Source organism: Ranitomeya imitator, chromosome 2 (assembly GCF_032444005.1).
Source record: "Ranitomeya imitator isolate aRanImi1 chromosome 2, aRanImi1.pri, whole genome shotgun sequence".
NCBI lineage: Eukaryota > Metazoa > Chordata > Amphibia > Anura > Dendrobatidae > Ranitomeya > Ranitomeya imitator.
In genome coordinates, this window is record NC_091283.1 from 797,701,934 (window position 1) to 797,727,301 (window position 25,368).

At 41.7% G+C, this 25,368-nt stretch overlaps 1 protein-coding gene across 2 annotated transcripts in view; it reads left to right on the forward strand.

The window, feature by feature from the left end:
• Positions 1–6,818, forward strand: part of KAZALD1 (Kazal type serine peptidase inhibitor domain 1) — a 40,786-nt gene extending 33,968 nt beyond the window's left edge. Inside the window, exons 4-5 of one of the 2 annotated variants that reach the window (XM_069753742.1) lie at positions 4,068–4,215; positions 5,673–6,818. In XM_069753742.1, coding sequence (XP_069609843.1) covers positions 4,068–4,215; positions 5,673–5,764 — 240 coding nt within the window. In that variant the 3' untranslated portion in view covers positions 5,765–6,818. Of the gene's footprint in view, positions 1–4,067; positions 4,216–5,595 lie in introns of both variants that reach the window. The other variant, XM_069753743.1, reaches the window with a different exon arrangement.
• The last annotated feature ends 18,550 nt before the right edge of the window (positions 6,819–25,368 follow it).

Genomic DNA, 25,368 nt, shown 5'->3' on the forward strand with positions numbered 1-25,368 from the left:
ACACAATGGTAGGAAAAGGGAGAAGTTCTTTGGCACAAACCATCCAGGACATAATAAAAAAAATTGATTCTTTATTGAAAACTGATAAAAACATCCTCAGGTCGTGAGGTTTCTATTTTAATGCTTTAATCAGTTTTGAATAAAGTATCAATTTTTAATATATCCTAGATGGTTTGTGCCGAAGAACTTCTCCCTTTTCCTACCGTTCTTTAATAATGTCACTGATGGCTTTAAATTGAGAACTACATGTTAAAATAAAAGTAATTTGTCTATTGCCATTATCTGTAAATTGCTCTATTGGGTTCTGTTAGCATAAAATCTCCATTTTTATCATGGAGAATTCTATTGGCTCTTGTGATCATCCATTTCGGATAGTTACGTTGTAGCAGTCTTGCGTCTACTTTATCAGCCTCTTGTTATACAAAGATAAAGATATAAAGAGTCCAGTGTTGAATTCCTTGTTAACCTAAATAATTCTCGCTCTGGGATGTTCCTAATTACGTGTTTAGAGGGACACAAAGTCGCCTATAGAGTAGGATTTGTAGCAGTATCTTTCGTCTATCGAGTTATATCACTCCTTCAGCGGGGTTATGGGTTAATGTGATGTCTAGGGAATTAATTACTTTATTTTGGACTTCAGATGTAAACTTTAGATTCATACAAATATTAATAATATAACATAAAACTTGGATGCCAACTCCCTAGGTCCATCCCATATCAGGTGGTAAAAAACTTAGCACCTGAACTACCTTCATATGCAACCGTTAGTATTTATTTTGTCAGGATTTATGCGAGATACACATGATCTTTTCATTAGATCATACAATATGGCCAGACACTTGTATATGGGTTACTTTTGTCCTCAATCCATCAATGTTACGTGATTTAGCTTTACATATTCTTTCGGGTCTCCACAGATTCAATGATTTTTACAGTTGTTTTTTTTGTTGAGGCATAATTTATTTTCCTTTCAACGGTCAACACCCGGCCGTATTATACGCTCATGTGGGCAAGCCCTTAAAGAGGTTCTCTGGGAACAAAGAAAAAATTCAGATTAACTGAATTACAGAACTGCCGAATGAGTTGTACTTTTCAACGACACCGTATAGTGTACAGGAAAGCTGGAAAAAAATTCTAGGTGTTGTGAAATTACGTGCAATTCCACAATTGACCTGCTAATGTGATTCACCAGATCAGATACCAAACATGTACAGGTTCTTTTTTATTTAAGTGGTGAAAAACCCCCACAAAGTTTGTAAAAAAAAAAAAAAGTTGCCATTTTCCGTCTCCATTTGTCATGATATAGGACTGTCTACTTTTTTGAGTGCCGAGCTGACGTTTTTATTGATACCATTTTGGTACAGATACAATCTTTTGATCGCCCGTTATTGCATTTTAATGCAATGTTGTGGCGACCAGAAAAAAGTAATTCTGGCATTTTAATTTTTTCTAGTTACGACGTTTACCAATCGGATTAATTTACATTATATTTTGATAGATCGGGCGTTTCTGAATGTGACGATACCAAATATGTGTATTTTTTTATTCTATTTTGCATGGGACAAAAGGGGTTGATTTGAATTTTTAAAACTTTTTTTTAACTTTACACTTGCTTCATTAGTCCTCATTAGGAGATCATCTGATCGCCTGTGCTACACATAGCAAGGCGTCAGCATTGCTATCTGTAGCAGAAATCAGGATCTCCTATCAAAGTAGAATCATCTCTTGAGTCCTCTTGACTCCTGCAGGATTAAGGACCTGTGGCGACTTCATGGTCACATGACTGGTCACATGATCGTGATGTCACCAAAGGTCCTAAGACAGTCTCCACATGGGAAGTTTCTCCTGCTGTGGATGCTGGGTGCTCCCAAGGGAGTGTGGGACCCGGGGCAAATGCCCAGTCTTACCCCCGAACTCAGTGTAGAATGTCCTTTCCAGGACTGCAGTATATTGGACACTGTGAAGCCCCAACCTATCTTTTTCTTTTGTATATCTTAATGTCTGGAGTTTATCAGACCATGAAATGTTCAATTGAACATTACTAAGAGAACATGTCACAAAGCCAAACAGAGTGGAAACAGCACTGCACATTTTCATGAAGAATTAACTTCTTTTTTTTTAATGGTACTGTAATTCATGTATAAATAAAAATCCAAAACTTTGATTCGTTCAATTAAATTTAATGCCAAAGGAGGGATTAACATGAAAAGGGTAACACGGAAAGCAAACCGGGCGCCAATCCTTCATTTATACAAAAAAAGCCTGAATTTTAGAAACTGAATACATTTAACATTATTAGCAATTCTTTCCTGTTAGTTACTATCAAGTATATTGTCCATTTAGAGAAAACGTCAGGAGAGCTACGAGAGACCTGCCAAAGTGGTCAGAACTGATTATTTGCGTGGAAGAATATCTACCAAAGTTACTGCTATGCAAAGTTATGCTACTGCTTTGTTGTAAGTGATATCCTATTTGGATTTAGAATCCCATTAATCCAATCAATTGATATTTTTCGTTTTGTGTTTTTGTTTTTTCCTTTTTGTCTTCCAAGAGTCATAACTTTTATATTTTTTTTCTGTCGACAAAGCCGTATGAGCACTTTTTTTTTTTTGCAGGACAAATTGTAGTTTTCAATGACACCATTCATTTCACCATACAATGAACCAAAAAATGGGAAAAACTATTCCAGCATTGTTTTTTTGTTGTTGTTTATTGTGCAGTATAAATGATACTGCAGGTCGTTACAGTTATATAGTTTTCTTTATTTAGGTGTTAATAGTAATATTCAGAAATGTATTTATTTTTCTGTTGATAGACTGCTTTGAGCAGGGGGTTGGACCAGATGACCCAGGTATAACTCTACCATTCTATGACCTGTGTGTGGGTTTGTTTTTTTGTTGTTTATATTGATACCATTTGGAATACGTTTTGATTTTTCTTTTTATAGCATTTTTTGGTGAAGTTGTCGCGACAAAAAAAGGAAATTCGATTTTTTTTTTAATTTATGTTTTAAATAATTTTGGAATATGATAGATAGATTGGTCTTTTAAAGTTTCGGAAATATCAAAACATTTCAGTTGTTTATTTATTTTTCTAAATGGGGGGAAAATGGGTGATTTCATTTTGTCTGGGGGGTTTAATAATTTTTTTTTAACTTTATTTTCTAGTCCGCATAGAAGACTTAAACCTGTGATCACGTGATCACTTATTCTGTACGCTGCAATACCACAGTATTGCTGTATATATAGAAAACGATGGTCTTCAATGAAGCCCAGCTGGTGACTGGGCTTCGTAGGAGCAGGTCACCGGATGTAATGGCAAATCGATGGACGCCAGAACAAACAACTTGTCATTATCGAGCACCTTAAATGCCACTGTCAGTGACTGACACTGGCATTTAAACAGTTAAACAACAGTTGTCGGAGCTGGTTGTTGGAGGTGGATCGGATACCGGTTGTTGAACGCAGCCTCACCCACCCAGTATGGAATGGGATCACCTATTATGTCCAATTTCGGAAAGGGGTTAATAGGTGATCAACTAATGGATTGAAACTTTTGGGACTTTGAGAGTTCTGGAGGAAAGTTTTCTTTGTCCTGTAAAGTATAGACTGTACATAGGTTTTCACACACCAGCTGGGTTTCCAATACGCCCCTAGAGAAAAGCAGCAACCAAGGCATATCACGCCAATCATGCCAACCAGTACCCTACTTCGTACTGACAATGGTCATGTATCCAAAAACAGCTGTCTATGGAAGGCTTTCTTCTAAAGATGAATGGCCGTCTAATGGCCATGCAATTCATGAATATGGCCGTCTAATGGCCATGTAATTCATGAATGGAGGGTACACGCGAGTAGGAGATACTCCTACAGATCTGTATTCTGACTCACAGATTGGGATCCCTAGAGAACAGAGATAATCTCCATAAGACAACCCCTCTAAGTAACTTTCTATCTGAATACCATGGGTTCCTCTTTGTCTATAGACCGTACATTGAAGAAGTTTAATAACCATATTCTATCTTCTAATAACTATCCTGCCTCAAATTACATTTGTTCCATTTCTAGTTTAGAGGGGGTCCCCAGAAGTATGAAGTGACTGGATGGCTTCAGATACAATCCGTTCGTGTTACAGATGAGGGAATTTATCGTTGCTTTGCCAAAAACAAGATCGGAGAAGTTATGTCGGGAGCCGCCCTCACGGTGCTTACACCAGGTACGTGTGAAGACATAGGCAGTGTTATTGGTGCACATAGAGGTTATAACAGATCACTATGGATGACCTGGAAACTAAATAAATTAATTGATTAACTACTATACAATCACTGATAAGGTTATGATCATACTTGAGTTGTGGCTTCTGGTCAAAATAGAAGGCCTGAGGTGCTTGATGGATCTGATAATTTAAGTATTGTTTTTTTACCAGATTCAGTGTGATGTTCATTCTCGTAATGGAAAAATAGCACAGGAGCATTTCACGTAAGGACATTTAGAAGATGCCCATAAATGTAGTGCTCAGAATTTCCACAACATTTGTGGTTTAGATGGTTGTATAATGTGGCTACCATCTGTCTGAAAAGGGCTTTTTTGAGAAACAAAATGTCTGTGAGCTGCTCTCCACCAGTTAGAATTGTAGAGGACACTCCGAGTAATTCTGATTGGCTTATAGACACTGAATGACAAACTTGTGTCCTTTCCAGTTGCATGCCACGCCATATTTTGGAAGGTGTATAGTGGGAACCCACAGCCACTCATAAGTTTGAACCTTTAGTATATTGAGCCACAGCAACATTTAACTATGTGCCTCCCTACAGTGCATTGTCACATTGAACTGAAGTTTTCAAACTGAACGAGACTTTTTGTTAACAACATTTTTTTTGCTTCCTAAAGGGAATCTGTCACCAAGTCTGTGCTATGGAATCTCCTAGCAGCATGATGTGGGGTCTTAAACCCTGATTCCAGTGATGTATCACTTACTAGACTGCTTGGTGGAGTTTTGATCTCCATTTTCTTTGCCGTAGATGTAACATTGCTGTGAATGCTGAGCTGTGTACAACGCACGCCCACACACCTGATTGGCAGTTTCTTGTGTACACTGTATATTGTCTGCAAGCTGCTTATCAGTGCTGGGGGGCAGGGCTACCCAGATTAGCTGGACTGCCTGGCATGTGATACCTAGTCCTGCTTTGATAATCTCCTGCTGATAAAACTATAAAAAGCTGCTGAGCAAGTGACACATCACTGGAATCAGGCGCTCTGCCAGTACATTATGCTGCTCTCAGATTAAATATCAAAAAAACCTACTAACCGATTCTCTTTAAAAGGATTGATATGTCTAGCATTTAAAACAACCTCATAGTGGCATAAATAACAACAAATAAAGCAATAATACTTGCTTTCACCAATCCCCAGACAGTCCTGTACCGATGGTCTTTTTTCTAGGTTCTTGTTCTTGCTGGTGTTTGCTTTCTGGTTCCTCACACCATGCAGGAAACGCCACTCAGCCAATCAATAACTGAGGGTGAAGTATTGCTCTTTTGTTTGTTTTTTGCTTGTTTTCTACCACCTTAGTAAAATGATTTGGGCTTTTTTTCAGACTTTTGTACATTTTTCTGCTAGAAGAAAAACCATCAAACTTACTAAAGTGCAGCGTCTGCTCTTTCAATCCTTTAGATCAACTGAACGTGACTGGACTGACTCTGCCAAAATTCCGTGACCAGTTACAAGAAGACGATGCTGATGGCGAGGATTCAGATTATTACTGAATTACACAGAACCATGGACATAGTATTCTGCAATGATTAAGACTTCCCATCCTTACAAGGGAAGAAAACCATGAAGAAAGTATATGTTATGACAAGGGACTAAATGATAGCACTTTATATTTCTCAACCCGCCAGAAAGCTTTTGTTAGAATAGCGTTTTTTTTTTCCCGTACAGAAAACTAGATTATTTTTTTTTGTCAGTATTAATGACGATGATTTTTCATACAATGAGACTGGAATGGACACGCTTTATCTTCTATTTGTACATTCAGATTGTGAAAAGAATTACAATTTTTGATTGTCTATTTCTATAAATTGTCTGCAATGACAATGATATATTATTTACAACCAACCTCTCAGCCTAAACCACAGTGTTTGCGAAATTTGTTCTTTTGGCAGTAGATGTGGAATCTGATCGGATACTTAGTGTTACTGCATATGAAACCCATCATTTTCTGAAATAGACTTCATACTTTAAAATGCAATTTTAGAAAAAAAAATAACTTTGTGCAATGAGAACGAAGAGAACGACTTTAGACCACTTTTGGAACATGAACTGTTTCAGACTAGGTCCCGGCAGAGAAAAGACCCGGCTTCCATCTATGCAGAAGATGTGCACATCCAATGTTACGTGAATCATATCCTTCTCATCATCATTGTATACAAAGGATGTATCATCTGTCAGTTGTAAGTGTATATTTGTGACTACGTGACCAACGTCACCTCCAAATGGTCTTGTTTTCTTCTGGAGCTTTGGGCATTTTTTGCGTCACAGCCTGAGCACTCCAAAGGAACCTCCACCAGTCTGGTGATCCAGTCCAACCTTGAACATAAGGCCCAAATCAAAGCAATAAAGAGTTATGTTTAAGTTTTTATTTATGTTACCAACACATTTCACTATGATGGAATAGTATGACCTAATTTAGTGTTTGTTTTATCCTTTTCCTTCGCATGCCATGTAGGGCAGAAGAGTATTGCCTATTCTTTTCCTTTTTTCCATCTAGGTGGGGACCTTATTTGGTCACTAAATAAAAACTAGCATGCTCAGGTATAACTAGATTGCTCTCTTGGTGGACACTAAAACACTCCACAGATAGTGATGGTTTGGCAGGCAGCTATCTCACCCTGCTTCCCCATACACAGGAGCGCTAGTTCGGATGGGCTGTCACACCGTGCTGGTCTTAAGTAAGGGAGCGGGACCTCAAACCATCCCTGGAATTGGGACCCTAACTATCCCTGTCCAAGCGGTACTCTTGAAGGTAGAGGGGCCTGAGTCTCCAACCTTTCTATGCTCCTGTTAAACCGCAACCTGTCCCGTCCCCTACCCCATGAGGCATGGGACAGAAATGTAAGGTAAACAAGACACAAAGGCAAAACAGGGATAACAGAAGACCACTATCATAAAAAAGCACTCACCAAAAATAGGGATGAGGATAGGGACAGGGAGGAATAAACGGAATAGGAATAAGGATACGGAGATAAACACCCACATACTACAGAAAACTACAGATCACAGCAACTGCTACTGCACCTGCACAGCTTAACACTTAGAACAGGAAGAAGATTCTTTCACTGGCAAGGAAGAAATGCCCAGAGCTAGTATATGTAGGGAGTATAGATGATTAGCACCAGCAACTGCTGTGTGCACAAAAGCTGAATGCTCCTAGCCAGCGCTCAAGGAAAGGAGATCCATTTAAAAAAGGACTCGAATCACACCATCTCTAAGCAGGACCTCGAACTCGAATTTTACAAAAAACTTGGGCGAACCCGCCGATCCCGAAGATCGGGGGGGGTCAGCCCATCACTGGTTGTGACCTTCTCCAGATCTTCCAGGGGGATGTAACACACTTGTGACAGCAGTTTTCCTGTTTCCTTCTTTCAAACTATTGCTATACCTCGTCATCACATCAATGAACAAACTCTTGGTGGAAGAAGAATTACATCATCTGCTTCATCCAACAGTGGAGCTGATCATTATCTGAACAGTGTTTCTTAAAAATGTCAGTCGCACCAAATATTGATTAGTTTAGATTTCTCTTTTGTACATTTGCTTTCCATTTTGATAACTGATAAAAATAAACTATTAATGCTGCATTCTTATTATGCAGCATTATTTCCACGCCTTCCTAAAATTTTTGCACAGAACTGAATATCTCAGTCAATCGTTGATTGCTTCAAAGTCTGGTGTCCTAATTCTCAAGTAGATGTGTTGGCCACAACCACATCTTGATGTCCGGCTTACGCTTATTGGTCGTACCTACATCTGCTCCTGTGAGAAAAATGCATCATTGGGAAGTTTTAATATGCAAAAGTGTGAGCTTATTTATTGAATAAAGTTCCTAAGCGAAGGCTGCGGTATGATGCGAGAAATTCACAGGTCATGGAGATGTGAACTTTTGTATAAAAGCACAAATAACTGCAATAACTGCGGTTTCTGTATGGCATCACTTCTACACATGCTGATGTAAAGAAAAGATTATTGTCTGGGCAATTATATGACTCCTACCATACTTTTACAAAATGCAAGTGAACAAGCTTATCTATAAATGTTCCATTAATCTTTTACAAGGGGGCAATCCACTGAAATTGTGCGGCCTTGATGCAAAATCTGCTGAAAGTTTTTGACTGACAAGTCCCTTCCAACAGAAGGTAATATAAGTAGGGATTTCTGGGCTTATACATTAATGGACTTTTTTCTGGTAGGCTATTAATTTATGATCAATTGTGGTAGCACCTTTGCATCCTTTCTGGTAGTTATGGTCGGATCTGTGAATGTTTGGGTCCGTCGGGTTCAGACGACCATTTATAAAAAGTTTGGTTCAGGTAACGGAACAGTACCTGAACTCGAACCCAAACTCGAACATCCGGTGTTTCCCATCCTGTCATCTGTGTGGCAGCGTGATAAGAACAGGTCCTGCTCGTGGTAAGTTCGTAACCACCGGTCAGAGATCTGCAGTTCCCACGCTGTCACACAGATGACAGCGTGTGAGCCAGCTGCTGTGACTGGCAGCAAAATGGTTACCGCCGGTCACAGGCGTCGGCTGATGAGATTACTACTCTCATCATCGAACGCTTCGGCTCGCCGACCCGTGCGTGACAGCTGCACAGAAATACATAAAGTTGTCATGCTCAGATCAGGAGAACCGCCAGTCAGTCCGTCCAATGCGGTCCGATCTCGGTCCGATTTATACTGTCATAATGTGTAGACATTTACTTAAATGAGCCAATTTAGGCTGTTAAATGATTGCAGATCTACTATATACAAGTCATTTGGCTTTAGTTTATTTGGCTGTTTACAGAGGTTGTCAAAAAATTATGTGAACAGGACAATCACAAAAATGATCACTTGTCTTATTAGGATTAGGTTACTGACTGTGTAAGGAGATGGACATATTGCCCTGAATAATGTCCTGCGTACTTTTTGTGTTACATGAAATGTAAGGTGTTTTCCTATGTAATGTATGTATTAGTGTAAGCAATGTGCAGTATAGGATGGGATAGTGCAGGATAAGCATTAAAAGTGTAATAGGCTTAGTGTATAGAGATGTTTTACATTGTTAGTATGAAACTGTAGTCTGCCCAGCCACAGGTAGCTGGCAGAGACAGAGAGAGTTGGGATACAGTTAATGTTTGGAAACAGCCCATGGTGGAAATTGCTAGTGGCGGGGGAGGCAGATTTCTTCCTGAATAGAGTTAGTGAGAAGTTGAGGGGGAACGAGTGTACAGTGCTGCTAAAGGGTGATCCACAGCTAGAAGGAGATGGGAACTGACAGAAAAGACAGAGTGGCCTTCCACCTTAAAGGGGTCCTTGGATAGCAGTTCGGTCATGACAACCGCTCTTGGACACTTTACAACTGCTCATCATCTGATTACACAGGGTGATGTCTGCGTTCCTATGAATGCTTGTTCACTAATTATTGACTCATCTAAATGGGTATTTAACCCCTTCATGACCTTGGGATTTTTCATTTTTCCGTGTTCGTTTTTCACTCCCCTCCTTCCCAGAGCCATAACTTTTTTATTTTTCCGTCAATTTGGCCATGTGAGGGCTTATTTTTTGCAGGATGAGTTGTACTTTTGAATGACATCATTGGTTTTAGCATGTCGTGTACTAGAAAACGGGAAAAAAATTCCAAGTGCGGTGAAATTGCAAAAAAAGTGCAATCCCACACTTGTTTTTTGTTTGGCTTTTTTGCAAGGTTCACTAAATGCTAAAACTGACCTGCCATTATGATTCTCCAGGTCAGTACGAGTTCATAGACACCTAACATGACTAGGTTATTTTTTATCTAAGTGGTGAAAAAAAATTCCAAACTTTGCTAAAAAAAAAAAATAAAAAGCGCCATTTTCCGATACCCGTAGCGTCTCCATTTTTCGTGATCTGGGGTCGGTTGTGGGCTTATTTTTTGCGTGCCGAGATGACGTTTTTAATGATAGCATCTTGGTGCAGATACGTTCTTTTGATCGCCTGTTATTGCTTTTTAATGCAATGTCATGGCGACCAAAAAAACGTAATTCTGGCGTTTTGAATTTTTTTCCCGCTACGCTGTTTAACGATCAGGTTAATGCTTTTTTTTACTTGATAGATCGGGCGATTCTGAGCGCGGCGATACCAAATATGCATAGATTTTATATTTTTTTTATTGATTTATTTTGATTGGGGCAAAAGGGGGGTGATTTAAACTTTTATATTTTTTTTATTTTTTTAACATTTTTTTCAACTTTTTTTTTTTACTTTTGCCATGCTTCAATAGCCTCCATGGGAGGCTAGAAGCAGGCACAACTTGATCGCCTCTGCTACGTAGCAGCGATCTGCTGATCGCTGCTATGTAGCAGAATTGCAGGTGTGCTGTGAGCGCCGACCACAGGGTGGCGCTCACAGCTGCCGGTGATCAGTAACCATAGAGGTCTCAAGGACCTCTATGGTTACAATGGAGACGCATCGCCGACCCCCAATCATGTGACGGGGGTCGGCGATGACGTCATTTCCGGCCGCCCGGCCGGAAGCGGTAGTTAAATGCCGCTGTCAGCGTTTGACAGCGGCATTTAACTAGTTAATAGGTGCGGGCAGATCGCGATTCTGCCCGCGCCTATTACGGGCACATGTCAGCTGTTCAAAACAGCTGACATGTCCCGGCTTTGATGCGGGCTCACCGCGGAGCCCTGCATCAAAGCAGGGGATCTGACCTCGGACGTACTATCCCGTCCGAGGTCAGATAGGGGTTAATATTCCTGGTCCTTTATTATCCTGTACACATTATTTATGTAGTAGAGGATTATGTTGGCATAAAAATCATTTTTATGAATATTTTCCAAAATTATAAATATATATAATATTTCATAATGTAACATTGGAGGTGGCTGTCAGTGAGATCTGGAGTTTTATTTTGCCAAATAAACTGGGCATTGCACATTTTAGTCTGCTGGGTGCCCAAATCCATTTGTCACCATTTATAACCGCATTGCAGAAAAAAAAAGCTTTGGCTTTGAGGACTCTAATTGTCAACCTTGTCATAGATGTCATGGCAGCCAAACTCATTGCCAGCAAGTTATTCAAGAGACTGATATAACTAAAGTATTATCCCATGTGTCATTAGTGTCTGATCACTTGTTCTATGATTGATCCAGACATACAGTCATGGCCAAAAGTGTTAGCATTTTCCCAGAAAATTATAGCAATTACACGTTTTCTTGCTGTCATGTTTATTTCCTTTGAGTCTATTGGAACAACACAAAAAAACTCAGAAAAAAAGGCAAATTGGACATAATTTCACACAAAACCCCCCAAATGGGCCAGACAAAATTGTTTGCACCCTTAACTTAATATCTGGTGGCATACGCCTTGGAATAACAACTACAACTCTTAACTGGAATTTTGGACACTCTTCTTTTACAAACTGCCCCAGGTCTCTCATATTTGAAGGCGCCTTCTCCCAACAGGTGATCAATGGGATTTAGATCCGGACACATTGCTGGCTACTTCAGAACACTCCAGAACTTTGTTTCCTTCCATTTGTGGGAGCTTTTTGAAATATCTTTGGGTTCATAGTCCTGCTGGAAGACCCATGACCTAGAAGGCAAATTCAGCTTTCTGGCACTGGGCACTACATTGCAACCCAAAATTCTTTGGTAATCTTCAGATTTCATGATACCTTGCACAATGTCAAGGAACCCAGTGTCAGACGCAGCAAAACAACTGCAAAAACATCTTTGAACCCCATATCTGACTGTAGGTACTGTGTTCTTTTCTTTGTAGGCCTTATTCCTCTTTTGGCAAACAGTAGAATGATGTGCTTTACCAAAAAGCTCTACCTTGGTCTCATGTGTTCAAAAGATGTTTTCCCAGACGGATTTTGGCTTACTCATATACATTTTGCCAAACTGTAGTCTATCTTTTTATGTCTCTGTGTCAGCAGTGGTGTCTAGTTAATTTCATTCAAATGTTGACAGATACTTTGCGCTGACACTGATACAACTTAAGCCTGCAGGACAGCTTGAATTTCTTTGGAACTGTATTGGGGCTGCATATTCTCCATCTGGACTATCCTGTGTTGCACCCTTTCATTAATTTTTCTCTGCCATCCACATACAGGTTAGCTACAGTGCCATGGGTTGTAAACTTCTTGATTATATTGCACACCATGGAGAAAGCAATATCAAGATCTTTAACGATGGACTTGTAACCTTGAGCTTGTTGATATTTTTAAAAAATTTGGGTCCTCAAGTCCTCAGACAGTTTTCTTCTCCTCTTTATGTTCTCCGTGCTTAGTGTGGCACACCCAGACACACAATGAGTCAACTTCTCTTTTTATCTAGTTTTAGGTGTGATTTTCATATTGCCCACACCTGTTACTTGCCACAGGTGAGTTTGTACGAACATCACATGCTTGAAACAAAGTTGTGTACGAACAATTTTAGAAAGGTGCCAACAATTTTGTTCTGATTATCTTTTGGGTTTTGTGTGAAATGATGTCGAATTTGCCTTTAAAACATGCTTGAAACAAAGTTGTGTACGAAAAATGTTAGAAAGGTACCAACAATTTTGTTCTGATTATTTTTTGGGTATTGTGTGAAATTATGTCCAATTTGCCTTTTTTCTCAGTTTTTTTGCACTAGAACAATTTCAAGGCTGCCAACACTTTTAGTCATGACTGTATATGGTTAATCTGCTGGTTAATAGCATTCTAAGGAAATACAACCTCCCCACTGAACGTTCATTTCCTCCCGCCAGCCTCTTGCTTTAAGTCATTGATGTGCGGCACAACTTCAGTCACTGTTCAGCACATAGCGAGCAGCGGTTGTAACCACGCCATGGCACTGACTGACAGCTGGGTCAGCGGTATATACAGAGCCAGTTGTCAGTCAGTGCTGGGGTGTGGCTACACTTGCTGCTCACTAGGTACTGAGCCAGCGGTGACTGGCTTTCAGTCATAAAATTGTTGTCTGTGCAGCTTCAAAGTTTGCCCGGAGGAATAAAGTTAATGAAAGTCCCTCTGCCAAGAGGAATAAAGTTAATTTCCTCCTGGCAGTGGGGCTTTCATTTTGGTGGCCGCACGGTTTTAGAACGCTATATCCTGCAGCTTAACCACATATCTGTAGGTTAATAGCATTGTTTTAGGTGACAGGTTCCTTTATCAGCAAAGACTATGGATCCATTTCCACAGACTGACCGGCGGCACTTTTACCGATTGACGGTGGTTGGAATGCCTGTTTACACAGACAGACCAAAGCAATCAATGTGCGCTGATTGATCTATACTAGATCCCTCAGTGCTCATAGGCTGCCATAGTTCTCAGTCCTCAGTACAAGTCATGCATCACCGAGAATGATGATTTTTTTTAATGTTGCTCGAAAATCATTTTACCCGATAAACAAGCATTTTGCCCATTTAACGGGTGATTGTCAGCCTGGTTACACAGCAAGATAATCATGAAATGAGTGTTTATAGCAACTCTCATTCACTACTATCTAGCTATGTGATTACGCCTAAAATCTGGCCATACACATGAGATGTCTGTCAGGTAAACAATGCTTTGACTGAACGTGCAGCAGGCAGCTTTTTCGGCTGTCTCTCCCATATGCGGTAGAACTTGTTCAGCCAAGTATTCCTGTGTCATCTTAGGCTACTTTCACACATTAGGTTTTTGCCATCATGCACTATCAGTTGAATGTCCTTTTTCAAAGGATCCGACTAGTATATCCAGATAATTGGATAAAAAAAAAATTGGAGCATGCTCAATTTAAAAAAAGTGAATCGGGCGCCGGAATCCGACATTTTCTGGATAACGCGCCTTCAGCGCCCATAGGCTTCCATTTAAGCAAAAGGCCGGAAGCGCCGGATCTGTCGCTGTCCGTTCTTTTTGCCGCAGACAAAAAACGTTTCTGTGTTCTTTTTTTCCAGATGCCGGAAAACAAATTTGAAACGTATAGCCATCCAGCGCAATCAGACGCTAATTCAAATCTATGGGAAAAAAACGGATCTGTCAGCAAAAGTTGCTGGATCCAGTTTTTACAAAATTAGCCGGATTGAGCGTGACGGTGGAAACCTGATGTGTGAAAGTAGCCTTAGAGTGTAAAAAAAGGTTTGGCAGTCTGAAATAAGACGTGCTGGATTGACATCTCTGCCAGCAATAAATTGTGAGGAGCCCCCATACACATTAGAGTGTCAGCCAGCATTAGTCTAATATGTATGGGGGGCCCCTACTCTAAGGCTTCCATTAATTCAAAAATTATTTTATTTATTTTATCTTCTTTCCTGCTATTTTTTTCTTGGCAGAATGAATGGATGGCTGCACAGAGCAGAGCTGCAATGCCACATATGGACAAGTGTGGCGCTGTTTCTGGGAGAATGGAGCAAATTTTGGCCTAATCTCCTACAACCCTTTAAATAGCTTAGGTTTATGGAATGCAAGAGAATAATTTGGTATAGATCTTTGCTTTAAGGGGAGTCTGTCACCAGGTTTATTGTGCTTGATCTGGGCAAATATAATAAGGACAAAGACCTTGATTTCAGTGCTGGATCACTTACTGGACTATTTGCTGTAGTGCTGATAAAAACAATTCCATCTGCTGCAGATGTGCTAGTCCTCTCAATGATGAGCGTCCTCTGAATTCAAGACCTCAGGTTAGGCTGTCCCACACTGCTGATTGACAGCCTTCTGATTATACTGCGTCTATACTGAATTTTTGATATCCACATTTTTAATATTACTTTTTACCTATCCAAAGCATTTCAAATAAAATAAATAAATAACCAAAGTAGAGTTTAAAAATATGCTTCTATTTTGTGACAAGAGCTCCCATGCATATCAATGTGTCTCCATGGTTACAGACTACAATTCCAATGTAGTCTGATCCTGCTTTAACCTATACACAATAAACGAGGTGCGGGGGAAAAAAGTAACATATGACTGCAGAAAGAGACTACAGGGTTTGTGCATAGTCTATAACCATGGAATCGCATAGTTCTGCGCTGGAGTTTACATACAATGGTTGGACGTTTTGTAGTCAAAAATATTTACAAAGTTGTTTTGTTTTTTGGTCTTAGATGTACTTGAGGGGTTCTAAAAATGGTTCCAAATGTGAACATAACCTTTAGAGGAAACGTATTTTATTCTAAAATGCAACGTAATATTTTGTACATTTCACCGTACATAGATTTATGGCGTCCTTACCGTACAGTAAAATATTACGCTTGTTTAACATACTTTAAAGTTAGATTTTATTTTACTTTTCTGCATCACTTCTGCAAAGAAGTATGATTTTTTTCCAAAAATAATTCCAGACCCGCTTGTCTCTTTGTTCTGGAATTACACAATATATCTCTTAAAACAAAACATCCCTGTGTTCATAGAGAAGTGTCTACGAGAGCCTCTAAAATGCTTTTAATTCACTCCAGATTCCATTTATTTCCTATAATTATTCATATTCCTCTGACTTTGGTTTCCAGGAAGAAAAAAAGTCTGACGAAAACCAGCCCCCAAAAAAGAGAGCATTTACTAAATTTTGGGAACCTTAATAATCCAAATAGTACAAATTTGCTCCATGTTTCTTCAGTTATCCTTATTCCATTATCCCTATGTCACTGCCAAAATCAGACTAGAACAATCAGGTTGTGCAATTGCTGTAACTTCATTTACTTTGCAAGAAGGATATAGAAAGTATATGGTCTGGAGTACAAAGGGATGGACAAATCTGGAGGAAAACAATGTACAAAGAGGTAACAACACGATAGAAATTTAATTTACGATTGAAATATAAATCCAAGTTGTAGACGAATTCATATAATAAAATGTAGACGTTGGAATTTCGCCACTCTGGTGTATGTCCAAAATGGCAGTTAAGAGTTCTGTATACATGTATTTTCCACGGGATATGCCAGAAAGTCAGAGACGTCTGCACACTTTGCATATGATCTCTCATTCTATAGAAGTAAAGATATGTAATTGATCAAACGAGCATTCATTCATTCCAATCATAGTCTCATCCAAACATGGCAGTGGCCATCCAAACACTTCTAACTCAGGTGATCGTGACATTCTAAACGATTGTCTCCGTGGAGAACACATCATCCAGTGAAATGAGAGGATGCACTATTTATTACGTTTGCTTATATAGCGCCATTAAATCCACAGTGCTTTACATACATTATCCCTATTGGGAAAACAAACATGGGGAGAATATACAAACTCCTTGCAGATGTTGTCCTTGGAGGGATTTGAACTCAGGACCCTAGCACTGCAAGGCTGCAGTCGAAACCACTGAGCCACTGTGCTGCCCTACCATCCATATGCAAATGCATGGGAAATGAACAATCCTATTAATGATCCTCCATTTGTATGCAGAAGACATCGAGATCTTTAAAAAGACCAATCCACTTATTCTATTGGCATTTCTTATTAACCCAATTCTAATAAAAGGTGCCATATATAAGTGTAATCGATAGCAACTCAACCACTAGGATCTCTATCAATCACCAAAGCAAAAGGGCTGATGGCTTTCTTTTGCACTTTTTCCTTTGGCCGTCTATTGGCCACATGTGTGTTGCGATGACCTGATGACGTAGGACCTAAGCAGTGCTGAAGCTTCCAGAAACCACCACACTGGACCGAAGAAGACCACTAGACTACGGCAGAATAGGTGAAGGCCAAGTGAGTGTAATTTTTTGACTATTTTACCTATGTTTACTATGCACTGGTGTCTGCAGACATCTCAGAGAATAATAATGCACATTTTATTTGCATTGAAAAGTTTGCTGTCAATTGAAATTCCCAGTTTAATTTGAGCAAATCTGTCAAACTCGAATTTCTGCAGATTTTCTCATCCTTAACAGCTACAATGTTGCATGTGAACACTACAGTTCTTATTTGTTCTTTTTTCATTTTCCAATTATTTTTACATATTCATGCAGAATTCAGAATATTCCACATTATGTTCTTTTATTCTTTTAAAACGCACTCTAGATATTACATGCACAAACAAAAAACCACATCCATGGCTAACCATCTTTATTTGGAAGAAAAGCACCCTTTCCATTGCACAAACAGCTAATATATAATTTAAACCTAAAACAGGTATATGGAATGAAGGGCTTCCACTTCCACATGGCGAAAAAAGAAAGACTACTTTATGTTAAAGTCTACCAAGTGAGCCGCAAAACAAACCTTGCCAATGTCAGCACATTACTCCGAGCCCGTCTACCAAAGCATTGCCCTCCTGCCAAGTTCTGAAACTCTTCATGTCTTCTTGGCACTTGTAAGTCCATAGAGATTATCAAGGGCCAAAAATTCCTACCTATCCCATTAATCCAAGAAAAAGGAAAGGAAAACGAAAATATCTTTCGTTTTTTTAAATCAAATCCAAAATTCGAAAAATATCATACAGATATGTATATTTTTTTTTTTACAACAGAGTATTTTTTACCTCACTGTGCTCTTTTGTGTCTTGGGGTTTCTTGGTGGTGTGTGAACAGGTTCCTACAGACTTGTTCAATGTGCAAGTAGCCCATGTGTTTCTGGTTCTATAATTGCTCTCTTGTTTCTACAAGACTGGGGAGTCCACCACTCCTTATGGGTCATTTGCATCAAAGCTGTTCCATCCAGCATGTCCACATGGATATTCCCTCTCTGAACCCTGCTTACACAGGTACTATGCATACGATCAGGTTTTTAAATACATCAGATAGGGATTATAAACATTAGTTAGGACTGCTCTATATGGGTATACATTGACGATTGGTGGAGCAGCTTAGTATACATTTTTTTGCAAAAAAACGTAACAACTAAATACCCTGTTTTTTCCATCTTTTGACTAGCACTTGCTTATTACTGTGATTTTTTTTTTACAACAGAGTATTTTTGACCTCACTGTGCTCTTTTGTGTCTTCAGATATATATATATGTATATATATATATATATATATATATATATATATGATGCCCCAGGGTCCTGGTTGTCACAGTGGCATTGCTTTCCTCACGGGGAGAGTGATGTCACGCTTGGAGGCGATGAAGGTTTCCTTTTATCAGGTAAACACAATGCACACAACATGTTCACACTCCAGGCCAGAAGGGGGAGCTCTGAACCCGGATTAAGGGTTAACCTCCCTTATATAGATTCTGGTCTGGAGGGAAAGTTAGTTAGTGAGTGCCAGACAGCAGACTGGAGCAGTCTGAGACACAGAGATGTGTTTGGGGCAATGCAGCCAGAGTTGCTGCAGCTCCAGGATTGAGAGATACCGAAGGAAAGTACACTGCTAGTGGACATGTAGGAGCGTGGAGCACAGGAGAGAGACACTAGGGGAGAATAGCAGCATTTGGGCTACTGTTATGAAAGGCAATTCAGTACCACAATGGACATAGCGGTCAGAGCACATACAGTGATCTGACAATAACCCAAAATCATAGAACGAGCTCTGAGACGTGGGAACTCTGCAGACCGCAATCCCTAATCCTCTCCAAACAACACTAGAGGCAGCCGTGGATTGCGCCTAACTCTGCCTATGCAACTCGGCACAGCCTGAGAAACTAACTAGCCTGAAGATAGAAAATAAGCCTACCTTGCCTCAGAGAAATACCCCAAAGGAAAAGGCAGCCCCCCACATATAATGACTGTGAGTTAAGATGAAAAGACAAACGTAGAGATGAAATAGATTCAGCAAAGTGAGGCCCGACTTTCTTAACAGAGCGAGGATAGAAAAGGTAACTTTGCGGTCTACACAAAACCCTAAAGAAAACCACGCAAAGGGGGCAAAAAGACCCTCCGTACCGAACTAACGGTCCAAGACAAGCTGGACAGAAAAAATAGCAAACAAATAGCAAAGAAGAACTTAGCTATGCAGAGCAGCAGGCCACAGGAATGATCCAGGGAAAAGCAAGTCCAACACTGGAACATTGACAGGAAGCCAGGATCAAAGCATTAGGTGGAGTTAAGTAGAGAAGCACCTAACGACCTCACCAGATCACCTGAGGGAGGAAACTCAGAAGCCGCAGTACCACTTCCCTCCACCAACAGAAGCTCACAGAGAGAATCAGCCGAAGTACCACTTGTGACCACAGGAGGGAGCTCTGCCACAGAATTCACAACAGTACCCCCCCCTTGAGGAGGGGTCACCGAACCCTCACCAGAGCCCCCAGGCCGACCAGGATGAGCCACATGAAAGGCACGAACAAGATCGGGAGCATGGACATCAGAGGCAAAAACCCAGGAATTATCTTCCTGAGCATAACCCTTCCATTTAACCAGATACTGGAGTTTCCGTCTAGAAACACGAGAATCCAAAATCTTCTCCACAATATACTCCAATTCCCCCTCCACCAAAACCGGGGCAGGAGGATCAACAGATGGAACCATAGGTGCCACGTATCTCTGCAACAATGACCTATGGAATACGTTATGTATGGAAAAAGAATCTGGAAGGGTCAGACGAAAAGACACAGGATTAAGAACCTCAGAAATCCTATACGGACCAATGAAACGAGGTTTAAACTTAGGAGAGGAAACCTTCATAGGAATATGAAGAGAAGATAACCAAACCAGATCCCCAACACGAAGTCGGGGACCCACACGGCGTCTGCTATTAGCGAAACGTTGAGCCTTCTCCTGGGACAAGGTCAAATTGTCCACTACATGAGTCCAAATCTGCTGCAACCTGTCCACCACAGTATCCACACCAGGACAGTCCGAAGACTCAACCTGTCCTGAAGAGAAACGAGGATGGAACCCAGAATTGCAGAAAAATGGCGAAACCAAGGTAGCCGAGCTGGCCCGATTATTAAGGGCGAACTCAGCCAAAGGCAAAAAGGACACCCAGTCATCCTGATCGGCAGAAACAAAGCATCTCAGATATGTTTCCAAGGTCTGATTGGTTCGTTCGGTCTGGCCATTAGTCTGAGGATGGAAAGCCGAGGAAAAAGACAAGTCAATGCCCATCCTACCACAAAAGGCTCGCCAAAACCTTGAAACAAACTGGGAACCTCTGTCAGAAACGATATTCTCTGGAATACCATGTAAACGAATCACATGCTGGAAGAACAATGGCACCAAATCAGAGGAGGAAGGCAATTTAGACAAGGGTACCAGATGGACCATCTTAGAAAAGCGATCACAGACCACCCAAATGACTGACATCTTTTGAGAAACGGGAAGATCAGAAATAAAATCCATAGAGATATGTGTCCAAGGCCTCTTCGGGACCGGCAAGGGCAAAAGCAACCCACTGGCACGAGAACAGCAGGGCTTAGCCCGAGCACAAATCCCACAGGACTGCACAAAAGCACGCACATCCCGCGACAGAGACGGCCACCAAAAGGATCTAGCCACTAACTCTCTGGTACCAAAGATTCCAGGATGACCAGCCAACACCGAACAATGAACCTCAGAGATAACTTTATTGGTCCACCTATCAGGGACAAACAGTCTCTCCGCTGGACAACGATCAGGTTTATTAGCCTGAAATTTTTGCAGCACCCGCCGCAAATCAGGGGAGATGGCAGACACAATTACTCCTTCCTTGAGCATACCCGCCGGCTCAGACAAACCCGGAGAGTCGGGCACAAAACTCCTAGACAGAGCATCCGCCTTCACATTTTTAGAGCCCGGAAGGTACGAAATCACAAAGTCAAAACGGGCAAAAAACAGCGACCAACGAGCCTGTCTAGGATTCAACAGCTTAGCAGACTCAATATAAGTCAAGTTCTTATGATCAGTCAATACCACCACGCGATGCTTAGCTCCTTCAAGCCAATGACGCCACTCCTCGAATGCCCACTTCATGGCCAGCAACTCTCGGTTGCCCACATCATAATTTCGCTCAGCAGGCGAAAACTTCCTGGAAAAAAAAGCGCATGGTTTCATCACTGAGCAATCAGAACCTCTCTGCGACAACACAGCCCCTGCTCCAATCTCAGAAGCATCAACCTCGACCTGGAACGGAAGAGAAACATCTGGTTGACACAACACAGGGGCAGAAGAAAAACGACGCTTCAACTCTTGAAAAGCTTCCACAGCAGCAGAAGACCAATTGACCAAATCAGCACCCTTCTTGGTCAAATCGGTCAATGGTTTGGCAATACTAGAAAAATTGCAAATGAAGCGACGATAAAAATTAGCAAAGCCCAGGAACTTTTGCAGACTTTTCAGAGATGTCGGCTGAGTCCAATCATGGATGGCTTGGACCTTAACAGGATCCATCTCGATAGTAGAAGGGGAAAAGATGAACCCCAAAAATGAAACCTTCTGCACACCAAAGAGACACTTTGATCCCTTCACAAACAAAGAATTAGCACGCAGGACCTGAAAAACTGTTCTGACCTGCTTCACATGAGACTCCCAATCATCCGAGAAGATCAAAATGTCATCCAAGTACACAATCAGGAATTTATCCAGGTACTCTCGGAAGATGTCATGCATAAAGGACTGAAACACTGATGGAGCATTGGCAAGTCCGAATGGCATCACTAGATACTCAAAATGACCCTCGGGCGTATTAAATGCAGTTTTCCATTCATCTCCTCGCCTGATTCGCACCAGATTATACGCACCACGAAGATCTATCTTGGTGAACCAACTAGCCCCCTTAATCCGAGCAAACAAATCAGATAACAATGGCAAGGGGTACTGAAATTTAACCGTGATCTTATTTAGAAGGCGGTAATCTATACAAGGTCTCAGCGAACCATCCTTCTTGGCTACAAAAAAGAACCCTGCTCCCAATGGTGACGATGACGGGCGAATATGCCCCTTCTCCAGGGATTCCTTCACATAACTGCGCATAGCGGCGTGCTCAGGCACGGATAAATTAAACAGTCGACCTCTTGGGAATTTACTACCAGGAATCAAATTGATAGCACAATCACAATCCCTATGCGGAGGTAGGGCATCGGACTTGGGCTCATCAAATACATCCCGGTAATCAGACAAGAACTCTGGAACCTCAGAAGGGGTGGATGACGAAATTGACAGAAATGGAACATCACCATGTACCCCCTGACAACCCCAGCTGGACACCGACATGGATTTCCAATCTAATACTGGATTATGGGCTTGTAGCCATGGCAACCCCAACACGACCACATCATGCAGATTATGCAAAACCAGAAAGCGAATAACCTCCTGATGAGCAGGAGCCATGCACATGGTCAGCTGGGTCCAGTATTGAGGCTTATTCTTGGCCAAAGGCGTAGCATCAATTCCTCTCAATGGAATAGGACACTGCAAGGGCTCTAAGAGAAACCCACAACGCTTAGCATACTCCAAGTCCATCAAATTCAGGGCAGCGCCTGAATCCACAAATGCCATGACAGAATACGATGACAAAGAGCAGATCAAGGTAACGGACAGAAGGAATTTTGACTGTACCGTACCAATGGTGGCAGACCTAGCGAACCACTTAGTGCGCTTAGGACAATCAGAGATAGCATGAGTGGAATCACCACAGTAGAAACACAGCCCATTCAGACGTCTGTGTTCTTGCCGTTCAACTCTGGTCAAAGTCCTATCGCACTGCATAGGCTCAGGTTTAAGCTCAGGTAATACCGCCAAATGGTGCACAGATTTACGCTCACGCAAGCGTCGACCGATCTGAATGGCCAAAGACATAGACTCATTCAAACCAGCAGGCATAGGAAATCCCACCATGACATCCTTAAGGGTTTCAGAGAGACCCTTTCTGAACATAGCTGCCAGCGCAGATTCATTCCATTGAGTGAGCACGGACCACTTTCTAAATTTCTGACAATATACCTCTATCTCATCCTGACCCTGACAAAGAGCCAGCAAATTTTTCTCTGCCTGATCCACTGAATTAGGTTCATCGTACAGCAATCCGAGCGCCAGGAAAAACGCATCGATATTACTCAATGCAGGATCTCCTGGTGCAAGAGAAAATGCCCAGTCCTGAGGGTCGCCGCGCAAAAAAGAAATAACAATCAAAACCTGTTGAACTGGATCACCAGAGGAGCGAGGTTTCAAGGCCAGAAACAATTTACAATTATTTTTGAAACTCAGAAACTTAGTTCTATCTCCAAAAAACAAATCAGGAATAGGAATTATTGGTTCTAACATAGCTTTCTGATCAATAGTGTCTTGAATCTTTTGTACTCTTGCCGAGAGCTGATCCACAAATGAAGACAGACTTCTAATGTCCATCGCTACACCTGTGTACTGAACCACTACTGTTATGAAAGGCAATTCGGTACCACAATGGACATAGCGGTCAGAGCACATACAGTGATCTGACAATAACCCAAAATCATAGAATGAGCTCTGAGACGTGGGAACTCTGCAGACCGCAATCCCTAATCCTCTCCAAACAACACTAGAAGCAGCCGTGGATTGCGCCTAACTCTGCCTATGCAACTCGGCACAGCCTGAGAAACTAACTAGCCGGAAGATAGAAAATAAGCCTACCTTGCCTCAGAGAAATACCACAAAGGAAAAGGCAGCCCCCCACATATAATGACTGTGAGTTAAGATGAAAAGACAAACGTAGAGATGAAATAGATTCAGCAAAGTGAGGCCGACTTTCTTAACAGAGCGAGGATAGAAAAGGTAACTTTGCGGTCTACACAAAACTCTAAAGAAAACCACGCAAAGGGGGCAAAAAGACCCTCCGTACCGAACTAACGGCACGGAGGTACACCCTTTGCGTCCCAGAGCTTCCAGCAACAAATTAGACAAGCTGGACAGAAAAAATAGCAAACAAATAGCAAAGAAGAACTTAGCTATGCAGAGCAGCAGGCCACAGGAATGATCCAGGGAAAAGCAAGTCCAACACTGGAACATTGACAGGAAGCCAGGATCAAAGCATTAGGTGGAGTTAAGTAGAGAAGCACCTAACGACCTCACCAGATCACCTGAGGGAGGAAACTCAGAAGCCGCAGTACCACTTCCCTCCACCAACAGAAGCTCACAGAGAGAATCAGCCGAAGTACCACTTGTGACCACAGGAGGGAGCTCTGCCACAGAATTCACAACAGGCTACCTCCCTGGCCAAGCGCAGATTCCGGTAGCCGGAAGACCAAGGTTGTGTCAGACTCTAGGAGGCACAGCAGAAAGCGGCAGGACAGCTGGATTACATATCACCTGTCTGCCCTAATACCCAGGAGGCACAGTGGCACAAAGAGCCCGGGTCATGATTGAGACCCTATAAAAAGGCTCGATGTCATCTGTCATACGGGTTTGTGTTCTAACCTTTATGGAGGACAGAGAGAATTGTGAGGACCTTGGCAGAAGCCATAAACAGTAAGGGACTACAACATGACTGCGCTAATAGGAAGGCTTCTAACTCCACCTGGTAAAGGGGACTCTGGATTCGCTCGAAGCGGGCCGGACCTTGCCTGTACCTGTTTGGTGCCATGAGCTGTGGTTGTGTCATGCCTTCAGCCGCAGGTCCGGTCTCTGCTGCGCAGGGAGACCGGCGCCTATCACGCAGCCTTACTCACCCTGACAGTGGCTCCAGACGATCTGCGGCTCCTTTCTCTGCTAAGAACCTGCATCCTCTTGGCCGGTCTCCTGGAAATGCTCTTAGGAACTGCGCCACGCTTCCTGCACATACTTGAAACAGCAGGGCACCTGTTCGCTATTAGGGCTGTCTGTGTCATGACGCTCTGTGCATAAAAAGCACCCTCCCCTTAAGGGAGGTGCCTGGGCAACGTGTTCATTCTCTGGATTGTTGCCACACTCTGCTGTGCTCTGCACTTTACGTATACCTCTATTTTCACAGAGTCCTCTTCTGGCGATTCCCATCCTGGACTTCTCTGGTCTCTCCGGTTCCCACTCCAAGTTGTCTTGCCTCTCCTCACTGAACCCTTCTGACCCTGCTACTGGTGGGATCAACCTTTCTGGATTTCATGGAGCTTCTGGGATTCTCTCCACCAGCAGGCCCAAGTATTCTACAGTGTTGCTAGTTTGTCAGTCAGTACGGGTCGTCCTCTGGTCCTGGTTTTGTGGCATTCGGGCCACCTGGTGTTGTGACGGGGGAATCCCTGTATAGGGGTACACTTTGCCTGGTGCTCCACTACGTGGTACAGTGTTGTGATCCAAAGGTTCTTTCCCTCTGACACCGTTTTCCTTTTTGTTTTTTACCTTGTTAATAAATATCTTTT